Genomic DNA, 26,304 nt, shown 5'->3' on the forward strand with positions numbered 1-26,304 from the left:
TTTAGTTGTGTAGGTAACTAGCTATCAAACTTCTATTCATAGATTCTTCTCACGTATGTACAGTGAGTCCGGCGACCAGACTTGGTTCTCTCCACATTACTCCAGGTAAATGTAAATACATATTAATACTGGCTCTGGGTTACGAAACACATGCACAAGCATAGCTTGGTTATACAGCAGAATTCAACTCAATAAGGATTTTTCTTTTCCCATTATCCAGGCAAATACAAGAATTACGACGGCTGATGCCAAAGAAATTTGGCTCTGGTAATGGAAACTGGGAAGCAATGGTGAAATGAGGTAAGAAAATCCGGGGCCAGAAGGTGGACGCAAGTCATCAACTGCTTTTCCCAGGAACTTGCTCTTTTTGGATAAGCGCTATGAATACCAGCCCCAACCTGCTGCCATAGCCTACAGTTCCCTCCGCCCGATTCTGAACCCCATTCAGGCTGGAGCAGATGCACACACCGCGGGGAGTCTCGTTTGCAGGAGATGAGTGTTCCCTTGCTCTATTTTAATGCTTGCTGCCGGGCCGGGGAAAGATTTGCCAGAAATCGTGGAGAACAGCGACAGCCAAGCTTTTTCAAGCAAAGACTAGTCAGCCCAGGAGCAGCAATCATTACTTGCACAGTATTTAACGGTTCACGTAAACAAGTTTCTCTCCCGCCTGCGTGCACTTTTGGAGCCAGCTCCGGCAGGCGTGGGCAGCGCCGGGGAGGCCTCCTGCGAGGCTCTGCGGATACGCAAGCAGTACAGCCTCCAGAACCAGAGCCTAGGGCCGCGGGGGAGGCTCTGGGAACCGCCCCTTTTTGATCGCCAAGGCCAGCGTGGGCCTTAATAAATACTCCGCCCGGACCGATAAGAAAGGCCAAGTTCAAACACACAGCGTTCAGCCTGGGGCGGGTCCGGAAAGGACGCCCATAGACGCAACCACCTGCCCCCGCCTGGCAAGGTGGCCGCACCCGCAAGTTTGCGGAGCCGATGCGGATTACTGCGCCTGCGCTCTCCGGCTCCGCCCCCTTGCCGATTTCCGAGGCCGCGCTCCGGGAGCCCGCCGTCGCTTAGCAACGCACGAGTCACAGTCACGGCCCTCCGCGCGCCCCTTTCCAGGCAGGGCTTAGTCCCAGATCTTCCCGTGAGGCTCCTCGCTGCCTCGTGTCAGGCCGCGGGAGCCCATGGAGGGAAAGGAGGATAAGCAGCAGTAAGTGCTGGGGTTTGGTTTTCTATTTCCCCTTCTGAAACTATTTCCTTCCTTCGGGGAGGGTGAAGTGAGACCCGAGGGGTCGGTCCTCGGGCCATTATCAGAGCTTTTCCTCTTCCATCCTATCTCTAGTAGTTGAGCGCTTACCGGAATACTTTTTAAAACACACTGCTTACCCACTGTGTGTCAGGCGCTTTACATGCGTTGCCGGGCCCAACAGTCTTCAAGTCTCATGGAATCTTCCACTCCTAACACCCCACATCTAAATTATTAGCAAATTCTGTAGGCTTTACCTTTAAAATATATCCAGAATTCCAGCATCATCCCCACCCTGGCCCAGCGTTTCTTACCTGGATGTTGTAACAGTCTCTGCTGCTCCCCTTGCCCCTGTGCGTTCTCCACTTAGCTGTCTGAGAGGTCTTTTTTTTTTTTTTTTCCTTTTTTTACAGCGTAGGTTAGATCACTATTCTCCATGGGCCCTTGCAGAGTAAGAGCTAAGGTCCTTGCAGCGGCCTGCGGGACCGCCACAAACTGCCCCTTTTCCTTTACCTGGTCTTACCTGCTGCTTGCCCTCTGACTTCACCCTGCTCCAGCACGCAGGCCTCCCCGCTCTCAGTGATTCTTAAAGTGTGCTCTCCACCCCTCCCCACCCCCGCCTCAATCCAGCATCCCCTGAGAATTTACTAGAAACGCATATTCTTGCAGGCTCCCCACCACAGATATACTGAATCAGAAATTTGAATTTGAGAACAATAAATAATCTGGGTTTTAACAAGCCTCCAGGTGATTCTGATGTACCCTAAATTTTGAGAACTATTGACCAAGGTGTTACAGCCTAATACCACATGGCCAGGGGTATCTGCTTCCAAAGCCTGTATTTTTGTCACTAGAAGAGTGTTCTCAACATACATAAGAATCACCTGGAGAGCTGGTTAAAAGTTTTCTGGGAACCTATCTCGGGGTGGGACGGGGCCGGTGAATTTGTACTATCAAGGTAAAATTGATACCTTCTGGGACCACACTTAGAGAAGCACCTAAGGCCAGGTGCTTCTGTTGCCATACTTTGGCAATTACACTTCACTCTGCTAGAATGCCCTTCCTCAAATATCCTCTTAGCTCGCTCCCCCCTTTCCTTTTTTCAGTTGCCACTTTCATAATGCAGCCTCCCTCCCACATACATGCACTCCTTTTCCCCAGTCCCTGCTCTGTTGTTGTCCTTAGCACTTAACACCATCCAAAAGACTGTATGTTTTACTTATTATTTGATTTCTCATCTGCCTTCCCTCACTAGAATGTAAGCTCTGCGAGGGCAGGAATTTTTGTTTTGTCACTCCTGTATCCTCAGTGCGTTGAGCAGCACCAGGCACAAAATTCAATAAATATCTGTTGAAAGAATGAATTATTCAACATTATTGTCACATCTCTCTTAATAGGCATTCCTGGCCTTACCATGCAAAGGAGGAAATCAAGGCTCAGATATTAAATGGCAGAGTTGGGATTCCAACCCGTTCTGCCTTTCTTCACTGCCCATTTTTGTGTTTCCTTCTATTAAGAAATTACTACAGAATCATTATACTTCACATTTATGTGTTAATCTATAGCTACTCACACCCCAAATACTTAATTGAACAAATGCATATGCACGCAAGCATAGAGCCACAATCCCTTCTTCAAGGATGTGATGCCAGTGCAAGTATATTGCTGAGTTACAACCATGAGAAGCAGATGGAAAAAACTGATGTCAGATGTCTACAATAAAATCGATCATGACCTTTCCAGAGATATAAGTGTTTATTTAAAGGTAATAGAAAAAGCCTTAGAAGTTACTCACACTTGACCAGTAATCATTTTTACCAAAACCTTTACAGAGAGCAATTTGTGTTGGGCTGCAGGGAGCTAGGGTCCAAGGGTGCTGAATGTTGTTTATATGTATATTGGAGTGGGGGTTGGGTGTATACATTACACCAAGCCAGACTAAAAAACAATCCCAGCAGATTCACCAGAAATATGCAAATACTATAATGGCGGTCCATTTAACTGTGATGAACAGGATGTTTCCCCAGGTAGCTACATAATGATGAAAGAAACACAGTCTTCATTCGCCTTTATGGAGAGCTACTGACCAGTAAAGGGTATTTGTAGTGCTTACCAAAACAAAACAAAACAAAACAAAAACAAAACTAGACACATAAATTATAAGTCATGGTATTATGAAAGAAAGTACTAAAATAGAGACTACATGGCACAGGAAGGGGGAAATCTAGGAAAAGCTTCTGAGGAGATGGCTTTTAAGCGGAGACCTAAAGATAATGGACCAGTGGTGCAGGGACCCGGGGAAGAACTGCCCAGGCAGAAGGGACACTGTGTGCAAATGTCCTGAAGGAAAATAACTGGTGTGTCCAGGAACTGAAAGCAGGTGTGCTGTCTGGAGAAGTGAGGGGAGAGAGGTCTCATTGCCTTTGAAGAGATTAGCTGGAGCTGGGTCCTGCAGCCTCTGAGCTGATGAGGAAGCAGTATTCACTATAAATGCAACACAAAGCCATTTGGGGGTTTTCACTAAAAAATGATATGATAGAAAAGATGAACCTGACTTTGTTTTGAAGTAACAGAGGGGTTACATTTTCAGGGCCAAGACTAAGCAAAACTGCTCATTTTCTCTCTAAATTTGTAATCTTATTTACCTTCCATAGGTCGGGGCTTTAATTTTAAAAGCTTCTATGTAAAAAGTATTCACATTCATCTATTTCATTCTTTCCTTTATTTTCCAAGTATGTGAAATTTTAAAATACTGCCTTTTATAATGTCTACCACTCTTTATTTAAAAGGAGAAAATTTCTATAAATTTCTTCTAAACATTTTTTAATATTTAAAAAAATTCTATAATGTTCACTTTGGTACCAGTCTAGTTATTAAAAGCAAAAAGTGATGAGATTGAATTGATTGTTCTCATGCCTACACAGTGGTATTTTCCTGAAAAGATAAATAATAGTGGTCATTTGGTACCTTTTATAAGTTTGCCAGGTGAACTTTTAAAATTAAATAGCTATCCTTGTCCAGGTGACTAAATACTAAGTAACTAACTTTTTTTTTTTTTTTTTTTAAGATTCATTCATTTATTTTAGAGAGAGTGTGTGGGATGGGGGAGGGAGGGACAGGGAGAGAGGAAGGTAGAGAATCTCAAGCAGACTCCCCACTGAGCAAGGAGCCTGACCCTAGGCTGGATCCCTGGGTCTCAAGATCATGACCTGAGTCAGAATCAAGAGTTGGGCTTGATCCCTGGACCCCAAGATCATGACCTGATCTGAAATCAGGAGTCAGTCACTCAACCTACTGAACTACCCAGGCACCCCCTAAGTAACTAACTTTTAAAGAAGATGAGTTAAGATTAGCATGTAACTTACCTTCATGAATACATGTTCCAAACAGGATCTGTAACTATGATAAAATCGCTACTCTTTTTTTATTCCAAGCAAGTGAAAGTCTGTACATTGTGCTGGTATATTATTATGAATAATCATAATTAACACAAATCCCTTCATCTTTTATATGATTTAAAATGAGAAGATACTCTTCCATATTTTAATTGCATAAGTGCCTTATAACTATTAATAAAACCTAAATTGTCTTCACTGATACTTGAAATATATTAAATTTTATTTTATACAATTCTGACACAGTCCTAAAATGTTCATTGGGATACATTACTTACTATTTAATTCTGTTTTTCAGAGAGCATAAAATAGAAGATGGTGGTATAGTGTATGTAACTGGAAAAAAAGAAGAAATCAAACATGACAAACAACCTGGAAAAAGTATACAACATTCAAAACCATTTGTCGGGAGAGGACGTGTATATTATGCGAAATTCATTCATACAAATGCAAGAACATTGAATGAACCAGTTCCCTACATAGATCCCAGAAAAGGGCCAGAAAAGCAGGTTGGACGGATGTTCCTTATATACAAATACAGATTTAGATTCAGAAGCTGTTTTGCAGGATAATTTGGTCACAGACTACGTAAAGGATGTGACATATTTCAGACTAATATTTTTTATAATCCAATAGTTAAAAGCAGTAACCTGAGACTATTCTCCCAGATAACTGTTGCATACAAACAATATATAAATAGGGAAGGAATCCAGGGGCTCCTGGGTGGCTCAGTGGGTTAAAGCCGCTGCCTTTGGCTCAGGTCATGATCCCAGGGTCCTGGGATCTAGCCCCGCATCGGGCTCGCTGCTCAGCAGGGAGCCTGCTTCCTCCCTTCTCTCTCTGCCTGCCTCTCTGCTTACTTGTGATTTCTGTCTGTCGGATAAATAAATAAAATCTTTAAAAAAAAAATAGGGAAGGAATCCAAATAATTGTTTTCCTAGATTGGATCAGATTATAGCCACTTAGTAGTGTTTGGCAGATACTGGAGAAATCTGTATCGTATTTGTGTTACATATTCTAATATAAAAATTTCCCATGATACTCTCTATAAAATAATAGCTAACGTTTATTTAAAGTGTGTGAAGTGCTAGGGATAAGCTAAGTGTTTTATGTAAGTTATAGCCTTTAATCTGTACAACAGTTTCTAGGAGGTAGCATTAGAAATATTTTATGGATGATAACATACCACAAAGAAGTAAATTCACATATCTGAGGTTACATAGTAAGCAAATGTCATAGCCAAGTTTCTGACCCAGGACTGTTGGTTTAGTCAAACCACACTTTTCTTCACTATCATATATTTCATTATCTTCTTTCTTTAAACTTTGGTTTGTTGAGGTATAATTTATTCTGTTAGTTTCCTGTTCCCGATATTACAAATTACCACAAATTTAAACACTTAACTTAAAGCAATACAATTTTATTCTCAACACTTTTTGACCTCAGAAGTCCAAAATCAGTCTCATTGGCTATTAGCAGGGCTGGTTTCCTTCTGGAATATCTAAAGGAAAATCCAGTTCCTTGCCTTTTCCAACTTCTAGAAGCTGCCTGCTTTCCGTGGTTCGTGGCCCCTTCTTCTTGAAAGCCAGCAGCATGGCATCTTCAAATCTTGCTCTGACTTTCCTGCCTCCCTCTTAGGTGGATGGGTATGATTACATTGGGCCCACCTAGATAATCCTGGATAGTCCTCTTCCCGAGATGTTTAACTTCATCTCAGCCACAAAGTTCCTTTTGCCACGTGAGTTTATGTGTAGTTGTGATTTAACTTGACATTTAAATAGAGATTGGTTTTAATGACCTGTCTTCACATCAGTAACATCCAATGTTCTTATCGTAAAATCGCTAGCATACCAGGGCACTGTGTGTGAATGGGAGATCTTCTTGGGGCAGGAATTAATGTAGTCAAATATGCATTAATGTCATGTAATAAAACCTTACGTGGGCAGTTTTAAGGCTATTTTGTTTTATAAACCATCAGGGGATTTTAAAGATATTAACAGTCCAGGCCTACAGGGGGGAAATAAGTCTGGTCCAGAAATCCAGGTTAGTGAAGTTCCCATGTTTCTTACAAAAGTTAATGAATGACTCTCCTGAGCTCTAAGTCAGGACTGAATTAAAACCAAACTATTAACTGAATCCATCCTTACCTTGGAGATACTAAGGAAAAGAAATGGGTTTGAGAATGGAAATATAAAATGTAAAAATCTCAAAAATCAATGCACTAATTTTCTTTTACTCCTAGTTTATAGGTGTCTTGAGAAAGGTGATGTTAGGAGCTGCGATCCAGATGGGGTGACACAGTAGCAGTAGGATCCTTATTTATTGATGCTAAAGGCTAAATGAGTCAGAGACCTTTAAGAGATGGTGAAAGGAAGTTTGAGATGAAGTGAGAGGACCGGGAAGAGAGGCTGCTGGTGGGTATGAGTGAGGAGATATACACAAAGACTGAAGATACATCACCGAGTTAAGGGCGTATTTGTTTTGGGCGTGGAGTGGAGGCACTGTTCATATTTTAAAAACAAAAACAGCTGTCTTAAGTGTACTCATGTTCACGTACTCGAGGAGTAATAAAGAATGTTCATTTCACATATCTGTACACTTTGTTCCTTTATTTAAGGTGACAGGCTTCTTTTTAACGTTTAGTTTGATTGTTTTAAAAAATTAACTCGTTTATAGCAGTGCTGGCTTTAATGCAAGAGTGAAGAAAATAAAGTGCCTCATATTTAAAGTGGCATATCTGCTCTCTTACATATTTTGCTAAGATAATAGCTTAAGAACCTAACACCAGATTGGTTAATTTTACTTAATTACAAGATATTTAAAGTTTTTTTTTTTTTAATTCATTTGAGAGAGAGAGAATGAGGGAAGCATCGGGGAGGGTCAAAGGGAGAAGCAGACTCCCTGCCGAGTCGGGAGCCTGATTCAGGATGTGATCCTTGGACTCCAGGACCATGACTTGAGCTGAAGGCAGTTGCATAACCAACTGAGCCACCAAGGTGCCCCTACAAGATGTTCAAATGAAACAACCACACAGTTGTACACAGGGACATAAAATTGGGGGTGCCAGAAAAAGTAAAAAGGAGCTGTAGCTTGGTCACTTCTAATCACAAGTTTTGTTTTTAAATATTGGTATTTTAAAAGAGATGATACTAGGTCATCATGTTCCAAAGTATATGTTTCCGAGCATTAGCCCTATGTGTTCAATAAAATGATATTCCAAAGTCAAATACATTTTGGAAAAGCTATATATTTAGATCTTAAAGCTTCACAAATCACAATTGTATATAAAGATTCTAAGAAATCCTGTGATAAACTTATTTCAGTTTATTTATCTCAGTATTTCCCAAATTTATTTAACTTTGGAAACCACTTCTATATAACACCTTTTAATGTGCTACAGACTAGTATTCCACAGAACACAATTTAGGAATAACATATCAGGGACATTATGAGTTGCTTAAAAACAGGTATTTCAACACTCCTGGTATCCGCAGCAAAATAGAGATGAACATAGATACAACGTAACGCTACTGTTTCCCAGAACACTTCAGTGTTTTGAAAGCCTTGGAGCTCCACTAATAAAATGTGATTCTGTGTAAAGAGTTGTCAAAAGCCTGTATTTCCCTAGGAATCCCCAAAGTAGGATTCTGTGTCCCACAGACGACCACCACCAGCGGCAGCCATCTTTGCCGGGCTGCTGCTGTGGAGCGCTCCCTACCACCTCTTGTGTTCTCTTAATGGGCTTCGCCAGGATGCCCCAACTGCTTTAACTATTTCTCTCCCAACACTTTTCTTTAATTTCCCAAAGAATGAAAACGAATTAATGTCTCCTAATGCATTTCTGAAGGCCTAAGAGATAGCAGAAGTATAACAAAGACTATCTCACAGTGGTTTCCAAAGGTGGCTAAGGGGTTTACAGTATAATGGCCATCAGGTCTTCCAGGGTTGGGGGGTTAGTGGGAGTCTCTTCCTCAGGAATCTCCCAAATGTCTCCATACTATGGAGTTCCAGTGATTGTTAGCCTGGGGCAGGAAAGAAGGCTGGCCTTGGGCTAGAAGGGAAGGCATCCTGCATTTTCTGTGTCCAAAGTTTTGAACTCTTTAGGCAAAACCCCTTCCACAATCTGCAAGAGGTGGACTGACCGCGAAATCTAGACAAAGCAATCACAGGAGAGACTTTTCCCAGCTTGGCTTATTTCATCATAAATAACTCATGTCAGCCCCTTACAATCCACTTCAAGTAATGGTGCACAGAGCAGTAAGTTTTTATACTTAGTCTTTGGCTTCAGCTTGGGGTGAGAAAAAACAAGCTTCCAGGGGTGCCTGGGTGGCTCAGTGGGTTAAAGCCTCTGCCTTTGGCTCAGGTCATGATCTCAGGGTCCTGGGATCGAGCCCCGCATCGGGCTCTCTGCCCAGCAGGGAGCCTGCTTCCTCCTCTCTCTCTCTGCCTACTTGCGATCTCTATCTGTCAAATAAATAAATAAAATCTTTGAAAAAAAGAAGAAAAGGAAAAACAGACAAACAACAAAAAACCAAGCTTCCTCCTATCTCTTTAATCTTATAATCTTTTATGAACAAATGCTTATACCAAAATGGCATGCGCATGTGCGCAAGTCCACATACATTCTCACTCTTCCAGGAACGAACCAGACTCTTCAGGCAAAGGGCAGGCTATCCAGAAATAGAAAACAGAAAAACAGCATTTTTTGAATTGTAGGATTTCATTCTGCCAAAGTGAAGCTTCACCCCATTTACAACACTAATCAGAATACTTCCCCCAACTCTGAGGTCTTAAAGTCATCAGTCACACTTTAGGAAACACTGTTCATTATTTCCTTTATATTTTGTGAAACTAAAGAGACCGTTTTGGTAAAATTCTGAATTCATGAGAAATCTTGAGAGGTAAATTGATATCTCTGCTTTTAGGGTAACTTTTGCAATAAACTCTTGTTCAAAAAAATAATTGAATGCTGCCAGGAAGTTTGCTCATCCCAGAGTCACTTAGCCAGTAATTTGGGTATTAGCAAAATAAGTTTCTAATCAACAAAAGAAGATAATATACAGTGTACTTCTTCAAGCCTTTTCATAGAAGAGCTTTCTCAAGTTACTCAAAATCTCTTTATTGTTACTCCTGAAATAATTTAAGCAGGTTTGTGGTTATCTGCTTTGCATTCTACAGCAGATGTGATAAAGCAATAGAGCATGGAAATTGGAGGCCTGCATGGATGGGGGCAGGGCTCTGACTTGGACAGCTCTGCTGCCTGCTAGGGATACACTTTGGGGAAGTTAATCTCCCAGCAGTTTTCTCATCTGTGAAGTGGGTGTGTATGTACTCGCAGAATCGTGGTGAGGGTAAGTGTGAAAAGGCCTGTAAATCTGAGACCTTGGGGCACCATAAGCACTATCATACTTGTGCAGTGGAGGAGGCCTGCAAGAAGCAGGCATTCTGACAAGTTAGATGTGACTATTTTCAGCCAGATAGTGAGAAGACACCATCTGTTGAGTAATCTGTTCTAGAATTCCCAGGATCGACATCAAGTAGTCTTAATTTTTGTAATTCACCTTTCAGCCCATCTCTCCTGTTCTCCAAAATTCCTTTGTTCCTAAATTCCTTTGATCTCTTCAAACTTATTCATTACCCCAGGTTACAGTTTGTCATTGGCCTAAAAACTGGCAGTTGTTAAAAGTTTCCAAGTGAGGTCTAACTCTCTCTTCCGTTAGCCAGGGCTCAGTTCCCTCATGGGTCCATGTTAATCCTGTCTTTTTCAGTTTGAAGATAATATCCCTTAACGAAGAACCTAAAGTTGAGGAGCTCTGACTTTCAGCTCTGAATTTGTGTATTCTTCTTCAAATTCTTAGCCTTTCTGTGATTTCTTGATATAATAGATTTTTTTTTCTCCCAGAAAACTCTATTTTTGCTGCCTTTGACATATATCATGAATTTCTTCTAAGCTTCTTGACAATCTCCTGACAAGGTGGCTCCATGAAATTATTTTTTTAAATTTGATATTGCACACCTCTTTTATACATGCCTGTCTTCTTAGAAACTAAGCTACTTTGGGAATTGACTCCCTATGGAGTCAGATAGATGTCTTCGAATGCCTCTTACTTTTCATAGCACTGTAGCTTCAACTGTACTGTCAGAATTTTACTTCTGTGATATCATATTCATCCCCTTTGAATCATATTTTTCAAGTCTCTGACTACGAAATCATGGCTGATTTTTTAAAAACTCCATCTCTCTCCTCAAAGCCCAAAGTAGGTGTGTGATTATACCCAAAGTTACTTTCATTGTCTAATAATATCCAAGAACTCCCAGGTGTCACAGTTTCTCTTCCCAAGGTGTCTTAAGTCTACCTGATCAACTAGATTTTTTTTAAAAAGTTTTTATTTAGAATTAAGCTGAGTAAGTTTCCCCTCACTCTTTTCACAACTTCTAAGAGATCAGATTCTAATATGTGCTCGTGGAGAATCTATTAGTTCTCCCTTTCCTGGATACTTAAGTTAGGTTTTACCATCAAAAATTCAGTAACATTGGAGATATTTTCCCTTAGAACAAAATTTTTCAAACTGAGGTACTAGTGGGTTATAAAACAATGTGGGTTGCAACTAGCATTGTGAAATGGAATAGAAGAGACAAATGATAAAATAGAAAAATAGTCAAGTGCACTGCATGTAGTAAGAATAAATATTGTGAAACTTTGTGTTTTATGTACTTTTACACATTGTGTGTTCTTGCATGGCAAAATCTATTTCATGGTGTGGATCATGGATGGAAAACTATGAAAACTGCCATATTAGATGATAATACATTATTTGTATTTTCATAATGAAAAGTATAAAACATAATTTTTACATTAAATCGAGTCATATATATACATGTATATACATACATATATAAAATAAAATTGTAGTACAAAATATAGAAATATAATTAGTTGATTTTTACCATTCCATCTGTTGACAGGAAGTAGTTTAAGAATTTAGCAGCTTTATTTTGGCTGAAAATATATGATAATTCACTTCTAAGTACCTTTTCAAAAAATTTAGTCTTTATAAAAATATACTTACTCCTAGATTTTAGGATTCCATTTTAGTACTAAAATACCCAATAACTTATTGAATCAAAATTGAACATTCAGAGATATCAAGCAGTATATGAAAATGTTCTACAGTATTCAATTCTGTGTTTCCAATTTTTTTCCCATAAAGGGTGACTGGTGGTCACATGGTAAAAGACTGGAGCATCCCTTCCAACCACCTTATGACACTAAGAGCACCCAGAGGAGTGACTTTCAAAAGCCAGCATGTCCATTGGTTTTGCCAGTCAAACACAGCAAGTTGCAAAAGCCTTCTTGTGGAATAGGTAAGGTTAGCTGTGATAAAACCTCTTTCCCATTCTCTCAGGTTACTGCTATCAAATTAAGGTGTATTCGATGTACTGGCCCCTCCCGAGAAAATTATTTCTCTATAGCAGTTGAAAATACACATACAACCAATGCAGCCCTTGACATGTTTGTTCTTTATCCCTTCTTGGTGGACAGCTTATCTCCAAACATATTTACAATAATATAATAAAAATTGGCCTGATCATGATAATACCGGCCTCCAAGTCATATACTTAGTAGCATTCTGCTCACTATTGTTGACACCACATTTTAAGAACTACTAAAATTGTAGGCAGTATTTCTCTAAGTGTACTCTGAGGGACACTAATTCCTTGTGATGTTCAAAAAAAGAGGGAAGTGCTCAAATAAGTTTTTTGAGAACTGAATTTATAAAGCTAAACAGATTTTTTTAAGCCACAGAACTCTTAAAACCCTTACTATAAGCACAAGCATAATGTGTTCCAAAAGGAAGAATAAAGAATGTTATGTTTTCCCCAGTACTGACCACCTCACCCTTTTTCTAGATTTTCACATGACAATGTAGGAAATACTGCTATGTGGACTGTTAAAACATTGTCAGATCTCAAAATTATTTACCTGACCATGTTATTATAATAAACCTTTTCACATTCAGTCAGCTTCTATCTGTTTCCTACCACATGTCCTAATCATCTTTACTGCTGGAGTACACTTTCGCAGGTCTTAAAAGAAGTGCACGATCATGTCAAAACAAAAATGTATTTATTGAGTACCCACTCTGGTCATCACTCCATATAAAAGTTCATAAGTTAAACTTCAGATAATTTTCTGAACATGACAGTAGACAAAAAAGAATTGGTTTTAGCAGTCACCAGTCCCTTACTTAATTTTAGCCTTCAGGTCTCTGTGATCTGGCCAGTCTAGTTAAGGATACAAAGGGCAAGTAGGTTGAAGATCAGAACATTAGAAAATGGTCATATTCAGCATGATTTCCACTTTAAGGGTGGTAGTTAATGGAGAGGACTGTTAGATGATCTGTAACATGGTCTCTCCATTAGAAAGGTAATGAAGTCTGGTTCAGGATGGTAGACTGAACACAGACATCTAAATCCACCATCACCCATACTCTATTAAGTGATAGTAAAGCAATCAACCCACAAAGATGAGGAGAATGGACAGAAGAACTTTCTGCAGTGTAGGAAGGAATGAAAAACTTGCTGATGGATTACAGAAAGCAAAGAAGCAATAGCCTAGAAAAGACAGAGAGAAAGGCAGCAAAGAGCCAATCTGTCTGACAAAACCCCAGGGTAGCTGGAGGCTCAGTCAGCAGGCAAAGCAGAAGGCGAGAATGAATCCAAGGGGAGAATCCAAGGGCAACCAGAAAGTCTGTCTTTTTAAGAACCACTCCAGTCATGAGCATTCTATTCGATGCCAACGTTAAGACTAGTGGAGCCCAGTGCCTCAGCCAGGTAGTCAACTAAACACACCAGTTATGTTTTCTGATAATTCAAGCTGATCTCTTATCCTATTCTTAGTTTATGAATGTACAGCCAAAGATTACAATTATGCCAAGTTATCATCTTTTTAATATTTGGAGGGTAAAGTCAAGGAAATATCACAGAACATAAAACAACAGCAGCAGCAACGACAAAAAACTAGAAACTATGAGACAATAAAGGCAAAGTAGAGAATCAGTCTGGGAGATCCAACTTTTCTGGAGCTCCAGAAAAGCAAGGAATAAAACTAAAAGCAGAGGTAATTATCAACACATAACATTTATTGAGCACATAGTATTTGCCAGGCATTTTATGGAACTTCCTAAATATTACCCATTCAATTCTCAGTCTAACCCTAAGGAATATATTAGTATGGTAATATTATTAATACTCTCATGTTTCAGACAAGAAAGCAAGCACAGAGTCTGAATAACTTCCCCAAAGCTACAGAGCAAACAACTGGTATTTGAACTCAGTCTACTTCCAATAAAAACCAGTACTCTACGCAGCCTCTAGAATAATAAGAAAGTTTCCCAATATAAGAGAGAGGCATTAAAGGAGTCTACTGAGTGCTTCCAAGTGTGAAGGGACAAAAGATACAGCCTATATATCATTATGAAATTGCAAAGCAACAATCATAAAAAGAAAATTCTGTAAGTTTCCATAAAGAGAAAGAAAAATTAGTCACTAAGAAATAAGAATCCGTATGGAATCAAGCAGCGCTGATACAAAAGCACAATGGAGTTATGTCTTCAAAATTTCCAGGGAAAAATTTTTTGACTTAGAAAAGAGGATTAATTTAACACAAATACTAGAACCATTCTTCTTCAAGTGGCACCAGGCTTTGGACCCACTGAGAAAGAAAGGTAGTCCCAGCACAATATTTGGCCCTTAAGTGAACAAAATTCATATAATCATATTATAAATACTATTTTATAGTTTTCAGCTTTTAGCATTACACAGATACAGTATGGAAATTTTAAATGTGTTTACAGAATTATGTTATGAGCCTTACCAAGAAAAGTGTATCAACAGTTGACAGAAGATGGGAAGTAGAAAGAAGGGCGCTAATATCTTTATTTAACATGAGTACTGAAGAAATACTACACAAAGGAGATGAAACAAGGAATAGAAGTTTAAGGTTGAAATCAAAGGAACGAATTTATCTCTCTAGCTCTGGCCTTGTTGCTGAACCTCGAACTCCCATCCAGCCACCTACGTAACATCTTTTCTTGGAAAGCTAATCTCCTTTCAAACTTAACATGGCTAGAATACCCCCATTCGAACCTGTCCTCTGCCATTTTTCCACTTCTCAGTAAATGTCACTTCTATTCCCCCTCAAGTTTTGATAGTCTAGAAGACATTCCAGAACTCTCTACCTTCTATATCCAATCCATCAACAAATCTTGACACCTATTTCTCCAAAATATACTCCATATCTTGTTACTAACGTTGTACAGCTCCTGTTAGCCTACTTTCTCTCTTTCTCCTCCAAAATATGTTTTCCACACCATTTTTAGAAGGATCTTTTAAAAATACAAATGATGGGGTGCCTGGGTGGCTCAGCGGGTTAAGCCTCTGCCTTCGGCTCGGGTCATGATCTCAGGGTTCTGGGATCAAGCCCCGCATTGGGCTCTCTGCTCAGCGGGGAGCCTGCTTCTCCCTCTCTCTGCCTGCCTCTCTGCCTACTTGTGATCTCTCTCTCTCTCTCTCTCTCTGTGTCAAGTAAATAAACAAAATCTAAAAATAAATAAATAAAAATACAAATGATATCACTTTCTTCCATTAGATGAATTTCTTCTCGTTGTTTGTCCAGTCAATTTCAAATTCCTCACCATGGCCTACATGGTCCTGTTTAATCTATAGAATCTATCTCCTGTTGCTCATGGTATCATGAGAGGGCATTTCAAGAAGGGTATTTAACTCAGGCCAAGGAGGCAGAGAATGTTCTCTGAAAGTCACGGTTATTTCCAAAATGATTCATGCTTGTGTACTTGTTACTATATTTCCATAATCTACTTATTCTTATAAATTAAAATCTGAGTACTAAGAGAGTTTCTAGAATATAGTCAAAGTTGAATACTTTGAAAAGGCTTGCCAAAAGGTGACTTAAAAAAAAAAAAAAGACTTCATTTATCTATTGTGGCGGGGAGACAGAACACAAGCAGGGGGAGGAGCTGAGGGAGAGGGACAAGTAGATGTAGGGCTTGATCTCACGACTGTGAGATCATGACCTGAGCCAAAATGAAGAATTGGACACTTAACTGACTGAGCCACCCAGGTGCCCCCGAAAGTCACTGACTTTTAAAAGTGCTAATTAGGTGTGGACAAAATCATTATAAAAGAGGGGCTGGAGTGAATTTTTTAAATCTTGGATTCTTCAGTCATTTAATTTCAGATGTGTCTTTAAGTTTTCATTCTGTTTTAAAGAAACAAACTAGAAAGGATACATTAGGGGTGTGGCTCCCACAAGAAACACACAGTACAATTCTAATCAGTGGATACTTCCACAAAGGAAATGCATTGGCATTCTAATAAAAATTTGGAGACTGAACTGGTTAGAATAACGTATCTAAGTTTAGTATATATAATATTCTATGATTCTTTGTTTTAACTTTTTTGGTTAAGTAACCAGTCAGATCCCATTTCTTTCTCATAAGGAATGGTTGCTTCTACTCTAGTTCAGTATGGGACACAGTAGAAGATGAGAACAGAGGGCTGGGCTTTGTTCTAGGATGACCAGGCAAGGCCCAGCCATTTCCTAAGAGACTGCCCACTCCACACCCTCAACATCAATGCCTATAGGTCTGTTCTATTGAGCCAGTCTATTTTCCCAGAGTGGAATCCTCCAAACCTCCATCTGGAGTGGGGAACAAAAGATCTGGGAATTTCTCCAATAATCCTCTGTTGGCTCTTCACCTTGTTCCATGTTCCCTGTCCCAGACCTGTCAGATGCCTCCATTTTTTGAGCCCTCCTGGGACCCCACCCCATCCCCATAAGCACTTAGCTTCCAGGTTTTTTTGTGGTCTACTCAAGTTCATTGCCATTTAACCATCTGCTTTCCAGTTTCCAAATTTGTTAGTATCTTTGCTCTCATTTAGTTCTCTATTTTCCTAAGGATTTAAGCTTTTTAAGGTATTTACCATCATTGTACCCATGTTTTGGGAGGGGGTGGGGGAAATGCACATGTTGAATTTGTCATGTTTGACTGGAAATCATGGTCACCTTCTCACCATCAATACTCCCTGCCTGTAGAATTTAATACTGGTTTAGCACTTATAGTGGTTTGATCCCTAGGCTCATTACTTAAATTTCATCATTTTATTTCCTTAATTCAAGAAGTGTGAATAATACTCCCTACTTTGCAGGACTGTGAGGAGAAATAAAAAATATGTAAAGTGCCTACCACAGTGCTTGGTACAAAGGAGACAACAAATGGAAGCTATTTTTATTATTAATAATTGCATTGTATTATGTTAGGTCTTTAGCTGGAATTTAGCTTTGGAAACCAAGTGTGGGAGTCTCACTTTTTCCTTCCTTGCCCTCCTTCCCCCTTTACCCACACCTTCCCCTCCTCCTCCTCTGTCTCTGTCTCTCTTTTATTGGTGTTTCTCATTGCCACATTCATTATTATATCCCAGGTCCTAGAACGATGACCAGATCTATCCAACAGATTAAAAACCATAATGTATTTAAACAAACATACACAACACAATATAGGTCTGCAATTTATTCATATTTTGGATGGTGTTTGGATACTAGTGAAAAGTGTTTTTAAGAGGAAATATTTGAGCATAACATTAAAATATATATATATATATACTAGTTTGTATATTCCAGATTTTACATATATGTATATATATGTGCATATGCATACAGACTTCAAAACTGTGGATGTAAACATGCATCATACCAATTAAAAGTCATCTCCTGGTCATTCTGTTCCATCAGCCCACTTAATTACGCCTGGTCTTTGGCATTTCAGCAATGTCATTTTGTGCTGATAATGAAAGTGCCCTTTATTCTTGTACCACCACACAATTTCCTGGCTGCCATCCACGGTCACTTCAACAAATGGCTGGGCTCCATCATATCCTGAGTTGCTATAAGAATAAGTGTTCACTGTGGGTTTTATATCATAAAACTTACTAAATTGGAAAGGCTGATCTACTTTGTGAGGAAAGTCCTACTTAAATAAAAGTTGCAGTTTTTATCAATGACTTGATATCTTAATGTTTTCTTGAATTACAAAATCAGATTATTATCATGAAAAAAATTTTCTGAAGTAGGCGTTAGTGTTGTTTCTTTTGCACCAAGGTGTAGCATCATAATGATTTCTTGCTAGAATTATGCTCAAGTTTTTTCACTGTATTTTGAAAATCTGTACCATTATTTTTTATATTACTAATACTTTTATATAAGATCAAAATAAATTCTACCTACAAGAATGGAGTTTCTGATAGAAAAATATTACAGATGAATGTTTTTTAAGTAGACTAACACACAAAAAGTTAAGAAAATTTCCCAAAGTAAAAGTTGCTGAGTTCCCATCAATAAAGATCAAGTTGTGTGTTTGAATAAATTCTGGCTTTGTTGGTAAAATATAGATGGCGAGACACCAACTTGTTTGGTGTATCCTTGTTTAGAAAATTTCTATTTTAATTAGATCAAGTTTCCAAGAAACAGAAAGTGGATTTCAAACATTCTTCATGGACTTTGCCTTATGTTTTGTAATCCTCATACAACAAGGCTTCTTTTAAGTAATTACTTTGGGTTCAACTTGAATTCTGAAGTAGAATAACCACTAAGAACTTGAATATCTTCTTTGATGTTTTCCTACCTAAACGTTCTTCACTATTGTGGGCTTCTTTAAAAATCTCATATATTTGCATAAATTAATGTGGTAGTAATGTCTAATTTTAACAGATATGTTGGGGTAAAGAAATTCTCTAATAGTTCAGATTCATATTCTTTTCCTTTATTCATTCCCATAAAGACATGGTTTTTTTTTTAAGTTATTATTTTTGAGACTCTGGGAGGTTCTAGATCACTATGTATGTATGTGTACATGTATGTATGTATGTATTTAGATTCTATTTATTTGAGAGAGAGTGAGAGAGAGAGCGAGAAAGAGCACTAATGGGGAGGGGAGGGAAAAGCAGGCTCCCCATGAGCAGGAAGCCCAACACAGGGCTTGATCCCAGGAACCCAGGATCATGATCCAAGCAGAAGGCAGACACTTAACCGACTGAGCCACCCACATGCCCCTAGATCACTATTTAAAAGATAATTCATTTTAATGGATTTAATTGATTTGTTTCTGAAGTATTTCTGTTTCTTAATTGCATAACAAGTCACCCCAAAATTCTGTTGCTTCAAAAACAACCATCACTTTATTTGCTCATGATTTTGTATTCTGGGCTGGGTCAGCTGGGCAGTTCTTTGACTGGTCTCAGTGGTGGACACTTGGGTGACTGCATTCACTAGGAAGGTCATCTGAAGACTGGGCTCAGCAAGGAGGCTTCAATGGCCAGGCCCTTCTTTCTACATGTGGTCCCTCCATTTGAGGGTAGCTGAACTTCTTACATAGCAGTTCAGGGCTCCCAAAATTTCAGAAACAGAAGCTGAAAGGCTTTCTCAAGGTTTATTCCTGGAACTGGCAGTATTACTTTTGCTATATCTTATTGGTTAAAGCTAATCTCAAAGCCAGCCCACATTCACAAGGGGGGGACTGTACAGGGATGTGAATAGTGGAAGACCAATAAAATAGGGTCACCAATGTAATGGACTATCACATGTCGTTAAATTGTTCTTCCCATGAGAGTTTAGGAGTAGCTAACGCTTCACTTTACTTTTTTCTGAAATGTCTTTAAATTGCCTTCACTCTAATGGGTGAAAGTAGAGCTGGGTATAGAATTCTTAGTTCATGGTTATTTACCTTTTACACTTGGAAGATGTTATTCCATTGTCTTCTGGATCCTATTGTTACATCAAGTCTGCAGGAAGTCCAGTTAATCTTTTGAGAGTAATATGTTTTGATATAAGATTTTTAAGGTTCAAAGGGGGCCTTTGTATATAGAGTTATTTATAGTTACTTATGATTTATATTAATAACCCAGATTTAATATTACAAATGAAAAATATCTCTTTCCATAAGCCTTTAATTTTTAAATATTGTTTCACTATAATTGTAGGGCTGTCTTCTTACTTCATATTAATACTTTCTCTGTCTTTGAGGGTGTTTTTTTGTGCTTATTTTAAATTCTTGGAGTATTGGTTCTAATTATTCAGCCTCACACAGTATATGTTTTAAATTTTGTTGTCTTTCTTTACAGTGTCTGTCTAGATTATCTTAGGTCATGTTCCCCAAGGGGAATCAACAGCCCTGTAGAGGCAAAATGTAAAGACTAGGGTCTGGTTTGTGTGCCTCCCAGTGAATTTAAAGGAAAGAAAATGATGGTCAGGCTAGAGAGTGTCAGATCCCGTAAAACCAACCTTGACCATTTCCATTTGCTGTCACTGTACTAGGTCATCCTCTAGTTAGAACACCATCCCTCCCTTCCACTTTAAATTCCTAAAAAGAGGCAACCCAAGAAAAGGCAATCTCTTGATGTTTTCAGTCCACCAGTACTGATGGTTGCTGGAGGAATGGTAGCAGAGCAAATACCCAAAGGGGCAGCATGCACCTGTTTTCATCAGCTCCTTACTCTAAAGGGACTTCTGTGCTGTTCCAAAGTTACTCAGTTGACAACAGATGGCTAGCCAGTTGCTGCCAGTTTCTTCCCCCTGAGGCAAGCAATGACCTTCCCAAGGCAATGTGGGGATGGGGTGTCAAGAGGAGATTTAAAAACCTCTCCCCATGAATGACCATGACATTCACCCAAAACCCAGCAGTCTTTTCCCAAATGGTAGAAAAAATATGTGTAAGTATGGCTAGACTTTTCTCAGTGTCATAGTTCCCATACATTTTTAGTAAATCTTTGGCACCTGCTGTTCTTTCGTACACTAGCAAAACCTTAAAAAAAAAAAGGTAATGATTATGTAGAAAATGAGTTTTGAGCAACTGATCTCAACTAGAAATCAAGAAAATATCATCAGTTAACATTTTTTTTCCCTGCTAACAGGGAAAAGATTGCCATTTCAAATCATGTAATATATAAATACTTAAAGACTCATCATTCCTGCTAGTAAAATTAGTTTATATCAATGTCTGAAATTAAATTGAATTCATGAATGCTTAGTAAGTATGAGTTTACTAACATATTTCTCCATATATTTCTCCTTCTTATATATTCTCCCTAACTTTAAAGGCAAGATTTTTTAAAAATTAAATTTCATTTTTTAATAATTAACACATGCATATAGTATAAAATTCAAATGGCACAAAAGAATATACAATGAAAAGTGAACATACCTCTGTCCTCCAGTGACCTAATTCTCTCCCCCTGCAGCAGTCACTTTATCAATCTCTTGAATGTTATTCCAGAGATATGGTAGGTATACATAACTTCCTATATGTGACTTTTTTATAAAAGGGAGAAATTGAAAATTTTTTCCTTGATGTAATTTTACTTCACTAAACAGGGAGTTGTTCTGATCCTTATATAACCTTGCATGCTAAAAGTAAAAATAAAGTGAGTTTTAGAAGTTATTAAAAATATGGAACAGAGGAGACCAATAGAATGAATCCCTATATACCCATCACCTAGCTTGAAAGATTATTTAAAAGTGATTTTTAAAGGGTTTTACGGTCTTACAGATTTTCAGAATGTCTGTCAATGGGAAATGGAAAGAATCACATGTTCTACAACTGCAACAGCCCTGGAGTCTTCCAGGTCATTCTGTTAGTGCTAGTGGGGAACAACATATGCATAAAGTTCACATAGCCTTTCACGTAGTAAAAAATGATTTGACAAATGAATTGTATTTACACCTTTCCTACAATTTTGGTTGGTTTCTGTGCAAGAGACATTTCAAACAGAATTTTAAAGCCATTATTGCACTGATATTAGTTTTAGAAAGTACTAGTAATGCCTCATATGGGGCTAATTCAGTTGTTTTGATTTGGTTCTTTTCATGGAGAAAGAATGTTGCATCCATTATATTTTTCCATACTTTTAAATATTTAGTTTTATTAGCATTTTTAAAAAAGCATGATTATGAATATTGATTATATTTCCATATACAAATCTAATTTTTGTCCTGACTTGACAGAATCTTTTTTTTCCTCAGTTCCACTTGCCTCTCCTGATGCATCAGCAGAACTTCAAAAGAATTTTATAGAACACATCTCTTTTTTACATCAATATGATGCTAGGAAAACTCCCAACGAGCCCATCCGGGGAAAGGTGAGAGTATTCCAAATCAATTATTTAATACTTTAGGATGGAACAGGTTTATGGTAAACATTAAGCTTTTCCAAGTCATGACTGTCTTTCTAAAAGTCTATTTCAACAAACTAACGTGGTTGTTAGGGGGATAAAAAGCTCAGCAACATGTTACAGTTAAAATTAAGGAATGATGTCATAATTTTGGATCACAGTCTTTGGAGTTTGGTTTCAATTATTACAATCATTCATTTAAGGTAATATCAGAGCAGTTTGATAAACCGTTGGCAATGCTCATGTGGGCGTGGCAGGGGAATGCATCTGAGATTTAATACAAAGTCAAACATTAATATAACGGTTGCCGGATTTTTTTCCCAACTGCCGATGTTTGTTTTCATATTTTACCTTAAGTCTTTTGTTGAAACTACCTGACGTTTGGGGTGCAATCACAAATGCTGAGGTCTATGAACTGTAATTGCTAGTGTATCCACAGCAAACCCCAGAGCCGGAAATGAAATTCGATATGAGCAGTCTTATACAATCCAACTGATAGAAATGTTGGGAACAGGAAACAAGACACTGCCTCTTTGACTTTCTGTTTTTCCCTTTTATTTTCTGGCTCACCCTACTTTACCATTGATGTAAAAGTCTCACTGATAATTACCTTGCTGCTGCCTTCAGTTTTAGACTTAGGTGTTGGCCAATGAGGAGGCAGGAAGAGAATTGCCTGCCTCACCAGAACTTGAGCTAGCACATAAATTCACAGCTGCATCTCCCAGCAACTTGTGTGCCCTGGTTAATGTCAACTTTGTTTTCCTTTCCAGCGACATGGAGCTTTTGTGCAGACAGAGATAAAACCAGGGAGTAGGCCAATAATTCCTACGGGAACGGAGGTATTACGGAATGCTCTAGGGTCATGTTCATCAGAACAGTCCAAAAAAACAGAGAAAGGAAACTCAGCGGAAAGCAAAATGATCTCACCAGGTCTCTGCCGACAGAATTCCCCAGAGCTGTTAGAGACTGAAACTCACTTATCAGAAACAGACGTCAGAGAGGCAGCCAAGGCATGCCCCAGAAGTCCTGAGAGAAGGGAGAAGGTTGCAGACATCTTCCAAGCAACTGCAGTAAACGCTCTTCTCCCCAGGCATGATCATTTCAATCCACCAATAAAAAGTCAGGATAAGTCAGGATAAATTACCTTCTTCGGATAAAAATCTAATCCTTGGGATGGAGAGGAATTGCAGAATCATAGAAACCCTCACAGTTGCTTTTTCTGTTATCAATAACCTCAAATTTCAATTTGAGGTTTGGGAAAATGAAATTTGGGAAAATGAAAAAAGACAATTAAAATGCACCAAAAATTTAAGAGTGGTCTCTGATGAGTAGTGGATTATGAGACATATCTCTGTTTTATTATTTATAAACAAAGCAATTTTGTTTTGCACAAAAATGAACATAGTTAACAAATATAAAACTTTTATGAGAGACCTTATGGGATAATCATTCTGTGGAATCAAAGTAGGGTTGGAATTTTGCCTCTACCACCTATGAGCTATGTGACCTTGGGTAAGTTACTTTACTTCTCTAGACTTCAGTTTCCTCATCTGTAAAATCAGGATAATAGTGACTTCCCATGGTTAGTGATAATGAGATTATATACATTGATAAGTAAGTAACCAATGTGATTACACTGTCACTATTACTATAATTAAAGTTTCAGCTGAAGGATAATACTCTCCTGTAACCTTAAATTCTTCTCCTTATTTTTTTAAAAAGATTTTATTTATTTATTTGACACACAGAGAGAGAGATCACAGGTAGGCAGAGAGAGAGGGGGAAGCAGGTTTCCCACTGAGCAGAGAGCCCTATGCCAGCCTTGATCCCAGGACCCTGAGATCATGACCCCAGCCGAAGGCAGAGGCTTAACCCACTGAGCCACCCAGGCGTCCTCCTCCCTATTTAATTTAATTTAATTTTATTTTTTAAGATTTTATTTATTTATTTGACAGACAGAGATCACGAGTAGGCAGGCAGGCAGGCAGAGAGAGGAGGAAGCAGGCTCCCTGCTGAGCAGAGAGCCCGATGCGGGGCTCGATACCAGGACCCTGGGACCATACCTGAGCCGAAGGCAGAGGCTTTAACCCACTGAGCCACCCAGGCACCCCTCCCTCCTCATTTTAAAACTTTTAGTCCTTCCGCATACAATTAAGAGTGTGAAAAATTAAAATCATTTCTCCTGGTACTAGTTACACAAATGTGCACGCGTGCGCACACACACACACACTCTTACTTCAATGATATATGGGTACCTAGAATATAAAAGTATTTCCCAAGTTGTTTTCTATTTTACTTAGATCACTTCTAGTACTAACTCAGTCTTTGCTTTTTAGATGAATTTGGTGTGGTTAATTCTACCAGCTCTTCTATTTGGCGCATTTGGTGTGCCAAAATGGATCTGTCAGGAGCTGTGTTCTCTTGCACACAAGTGGAGTAGGTGGAATATCTTTCTGCTGCCAAAAGAGTATTTATCCGCTCAGCAAATTTCCATGGCAATAGATCAGTTGCACTATTATCTGTAGTGTTGATAAGACAATAGGTGTATCTTTATCCCTTTCTTTTCCACTAAAGAAATTTTAATAGATTGCCAAATGAATGAATGCCATTATTATATATTTGTGCACTGGGGACTTTCAGTTCTTAGAATACAATAGATTAAGGGTAATAGTGAACCCCTTTCATGACACACACCTTGAAATGCTGGATAAAATATATAGCCAAGCTCGCAAAACAGAGAAACCCTTATGTTGCAAAATAGCTTGATTATTTGTGTATCGATATGCATCTTAAAGATCTTTTATCGATACATGTAAAGTATCTCATTATTTTAATTGCTGCATTGTCTTCCATAGTATAGATACAGTAGAGAATTGGAGCCCAAAGAATGCAAGCTTCAGTGTATGTGTGGGAAAGGGGTGGGGGCGGGGGGTAGATAGCAAATGTGGAGAGAAGTCTTACAGGCTAAGGGCTTGAATTTTAATCCACAGTGGAACAGAGATGGAAATTTATGGCCTCCATATTAGAGTTGAAATTAAAACCCGCATAAAGCTAGAACCCTCAAAGAGTTGGCTTATCTCGGCCAAGGCAGACTAGAAGATCCTCACTTGTACTTGCAGACAGCAAGAAAGTTTCCTCTTCCTACAGCTGTAGACCATGGCTAAAGTCTGTGTAAGAAGGTACAACCTCAAGCTTGTGCCACATTCCAGTTTGGAATATGAATTTTCATGCAGAACATCTAATAGGACACAAAATTAACATAAAAATTAGTCCTGCTGGTGAAATGCAAATGCAAAACCTTTCCTGGAGAGAGATTTCCACAATCCATGGAAGTAACAGTCCCTGCTAAAGGTAAGGTCACAAACAAAAGTTATAGATCACAAAAAAGAAAACCAAACTGAGAAAGAGTCTGAAGTATAACAAAAGGAATGGTTAAACCTTAAAACTAGAGGGGTGCCTGGGTAGCCCAGTGGGTTAAGGCCTCTGCCTTCAGCTCAGGTCATGATCCCAGGGTCATGGGATCGAGCCCCACATCAGGCTCTCTGCTCAGCAGGGAGTCTGCTTCCCTTCCTCTCTCTGCCTGCCTCTCTGCCTGCTTGTTATCTCTGTCAAATAAATAAATAAAATCTTAAAAAAAAAAAACACCTTAAAACTAGAGGTAATAGAATTTGAACACTTTGAATTTCAAGGTATTTGTCTTTCTTGCACTCTGGAAATTTTTACTCCATAGCCTTTCTATTATTTCCACCCCACCCCCCCATCTCTCCATTCCCTCCTTCTGGAACAACTACCAGCTGCATGATAGAATGCTCGCATTTATCTTCTATGTGTCCTAACTTTTTTTTTTCTTTCATTATCTTTTTCATTGTGCTTTACCACTAAGTAATGCAAGAATCCCTTCACACTAATTTTCTACTAATTTGTTTCCCAGCCTTGTTAATTGTTACACCAGGCCATCTATGGAAAACGGTTTTTAATTAGTATGTTATTTTTTAATTTCTGAGATCTGTAAATTCTTCCTTAATACACAAGATTCTTCCTATATTATGGATATGATAGCTTCTCTTATCACTCTTAGAACATTGTAATAAAGCTTAACATCTTAACATCTTTTTCTGCTCTCTTAGTTCTATTGATTTTTGTTTGTTGAGGATGATGCTTCAATTTCTTGGTATTATACTTTATTCCTCAAACATTTGGTGATTCTTGGTTGTATACTCTTCTCTGATTATGTAATTTTCAGATCCCTATCAGTGTAAATTGTTTCTGTCTGTTGCACCTGACTTTTGGACAGGGTTGGGATATGAATCAGACAGGATCTAAAGATGATTTGTGTGATGGGATTTTTGACCCTCCTGGAGGTCAGTGGCTCCTTGAGCACTGGCCTGTTTTTCTAGCCCTAGTGTATGAGTCAGTTCATCCACAGCT

General features: G+C 38.7%; 1 protein-coding gene across 1 annotated transcript; it reads left to right on the forward strand.

The window, feature by feature from the left end:
• Window positions 1-1,175: 1,175 nt before the first annotated feature.
• Window positions 1,176-23,015, forward strand: CIMIP6 (ciliary microtubule inner protein 6; the record flags this gene model as incomplete). The annotated part of the gene is made up of 5 exons (XM_080814225.1): window positions 1,176-1,201; window positions 4,931-5,141; window positions 11,844-11,997; window positions 21,728-21,843; window positions 22,647-23,015. 5 exons carry the CDS (start codon window positions 1,176-1,178, stop codon window positions 23,013-23,015), a joined length of 876 nt encoding a protein of 291 aa, XP_080670351.1.
• Between the last annotated feature and the right edge of the window lie 3,289 nt (window positions 23,016-26,304).

This window comes from Martes martes (genome assembly GCF_963455335.1).
Source record: "Martes martes genome assembly, chromosome: 9".
NCBI classification, from domain to species: Eukaryota; Metazoa; Chordata; class Mammalia; order Carnivora; family Mustelidae; genus Martes; species Martes martes.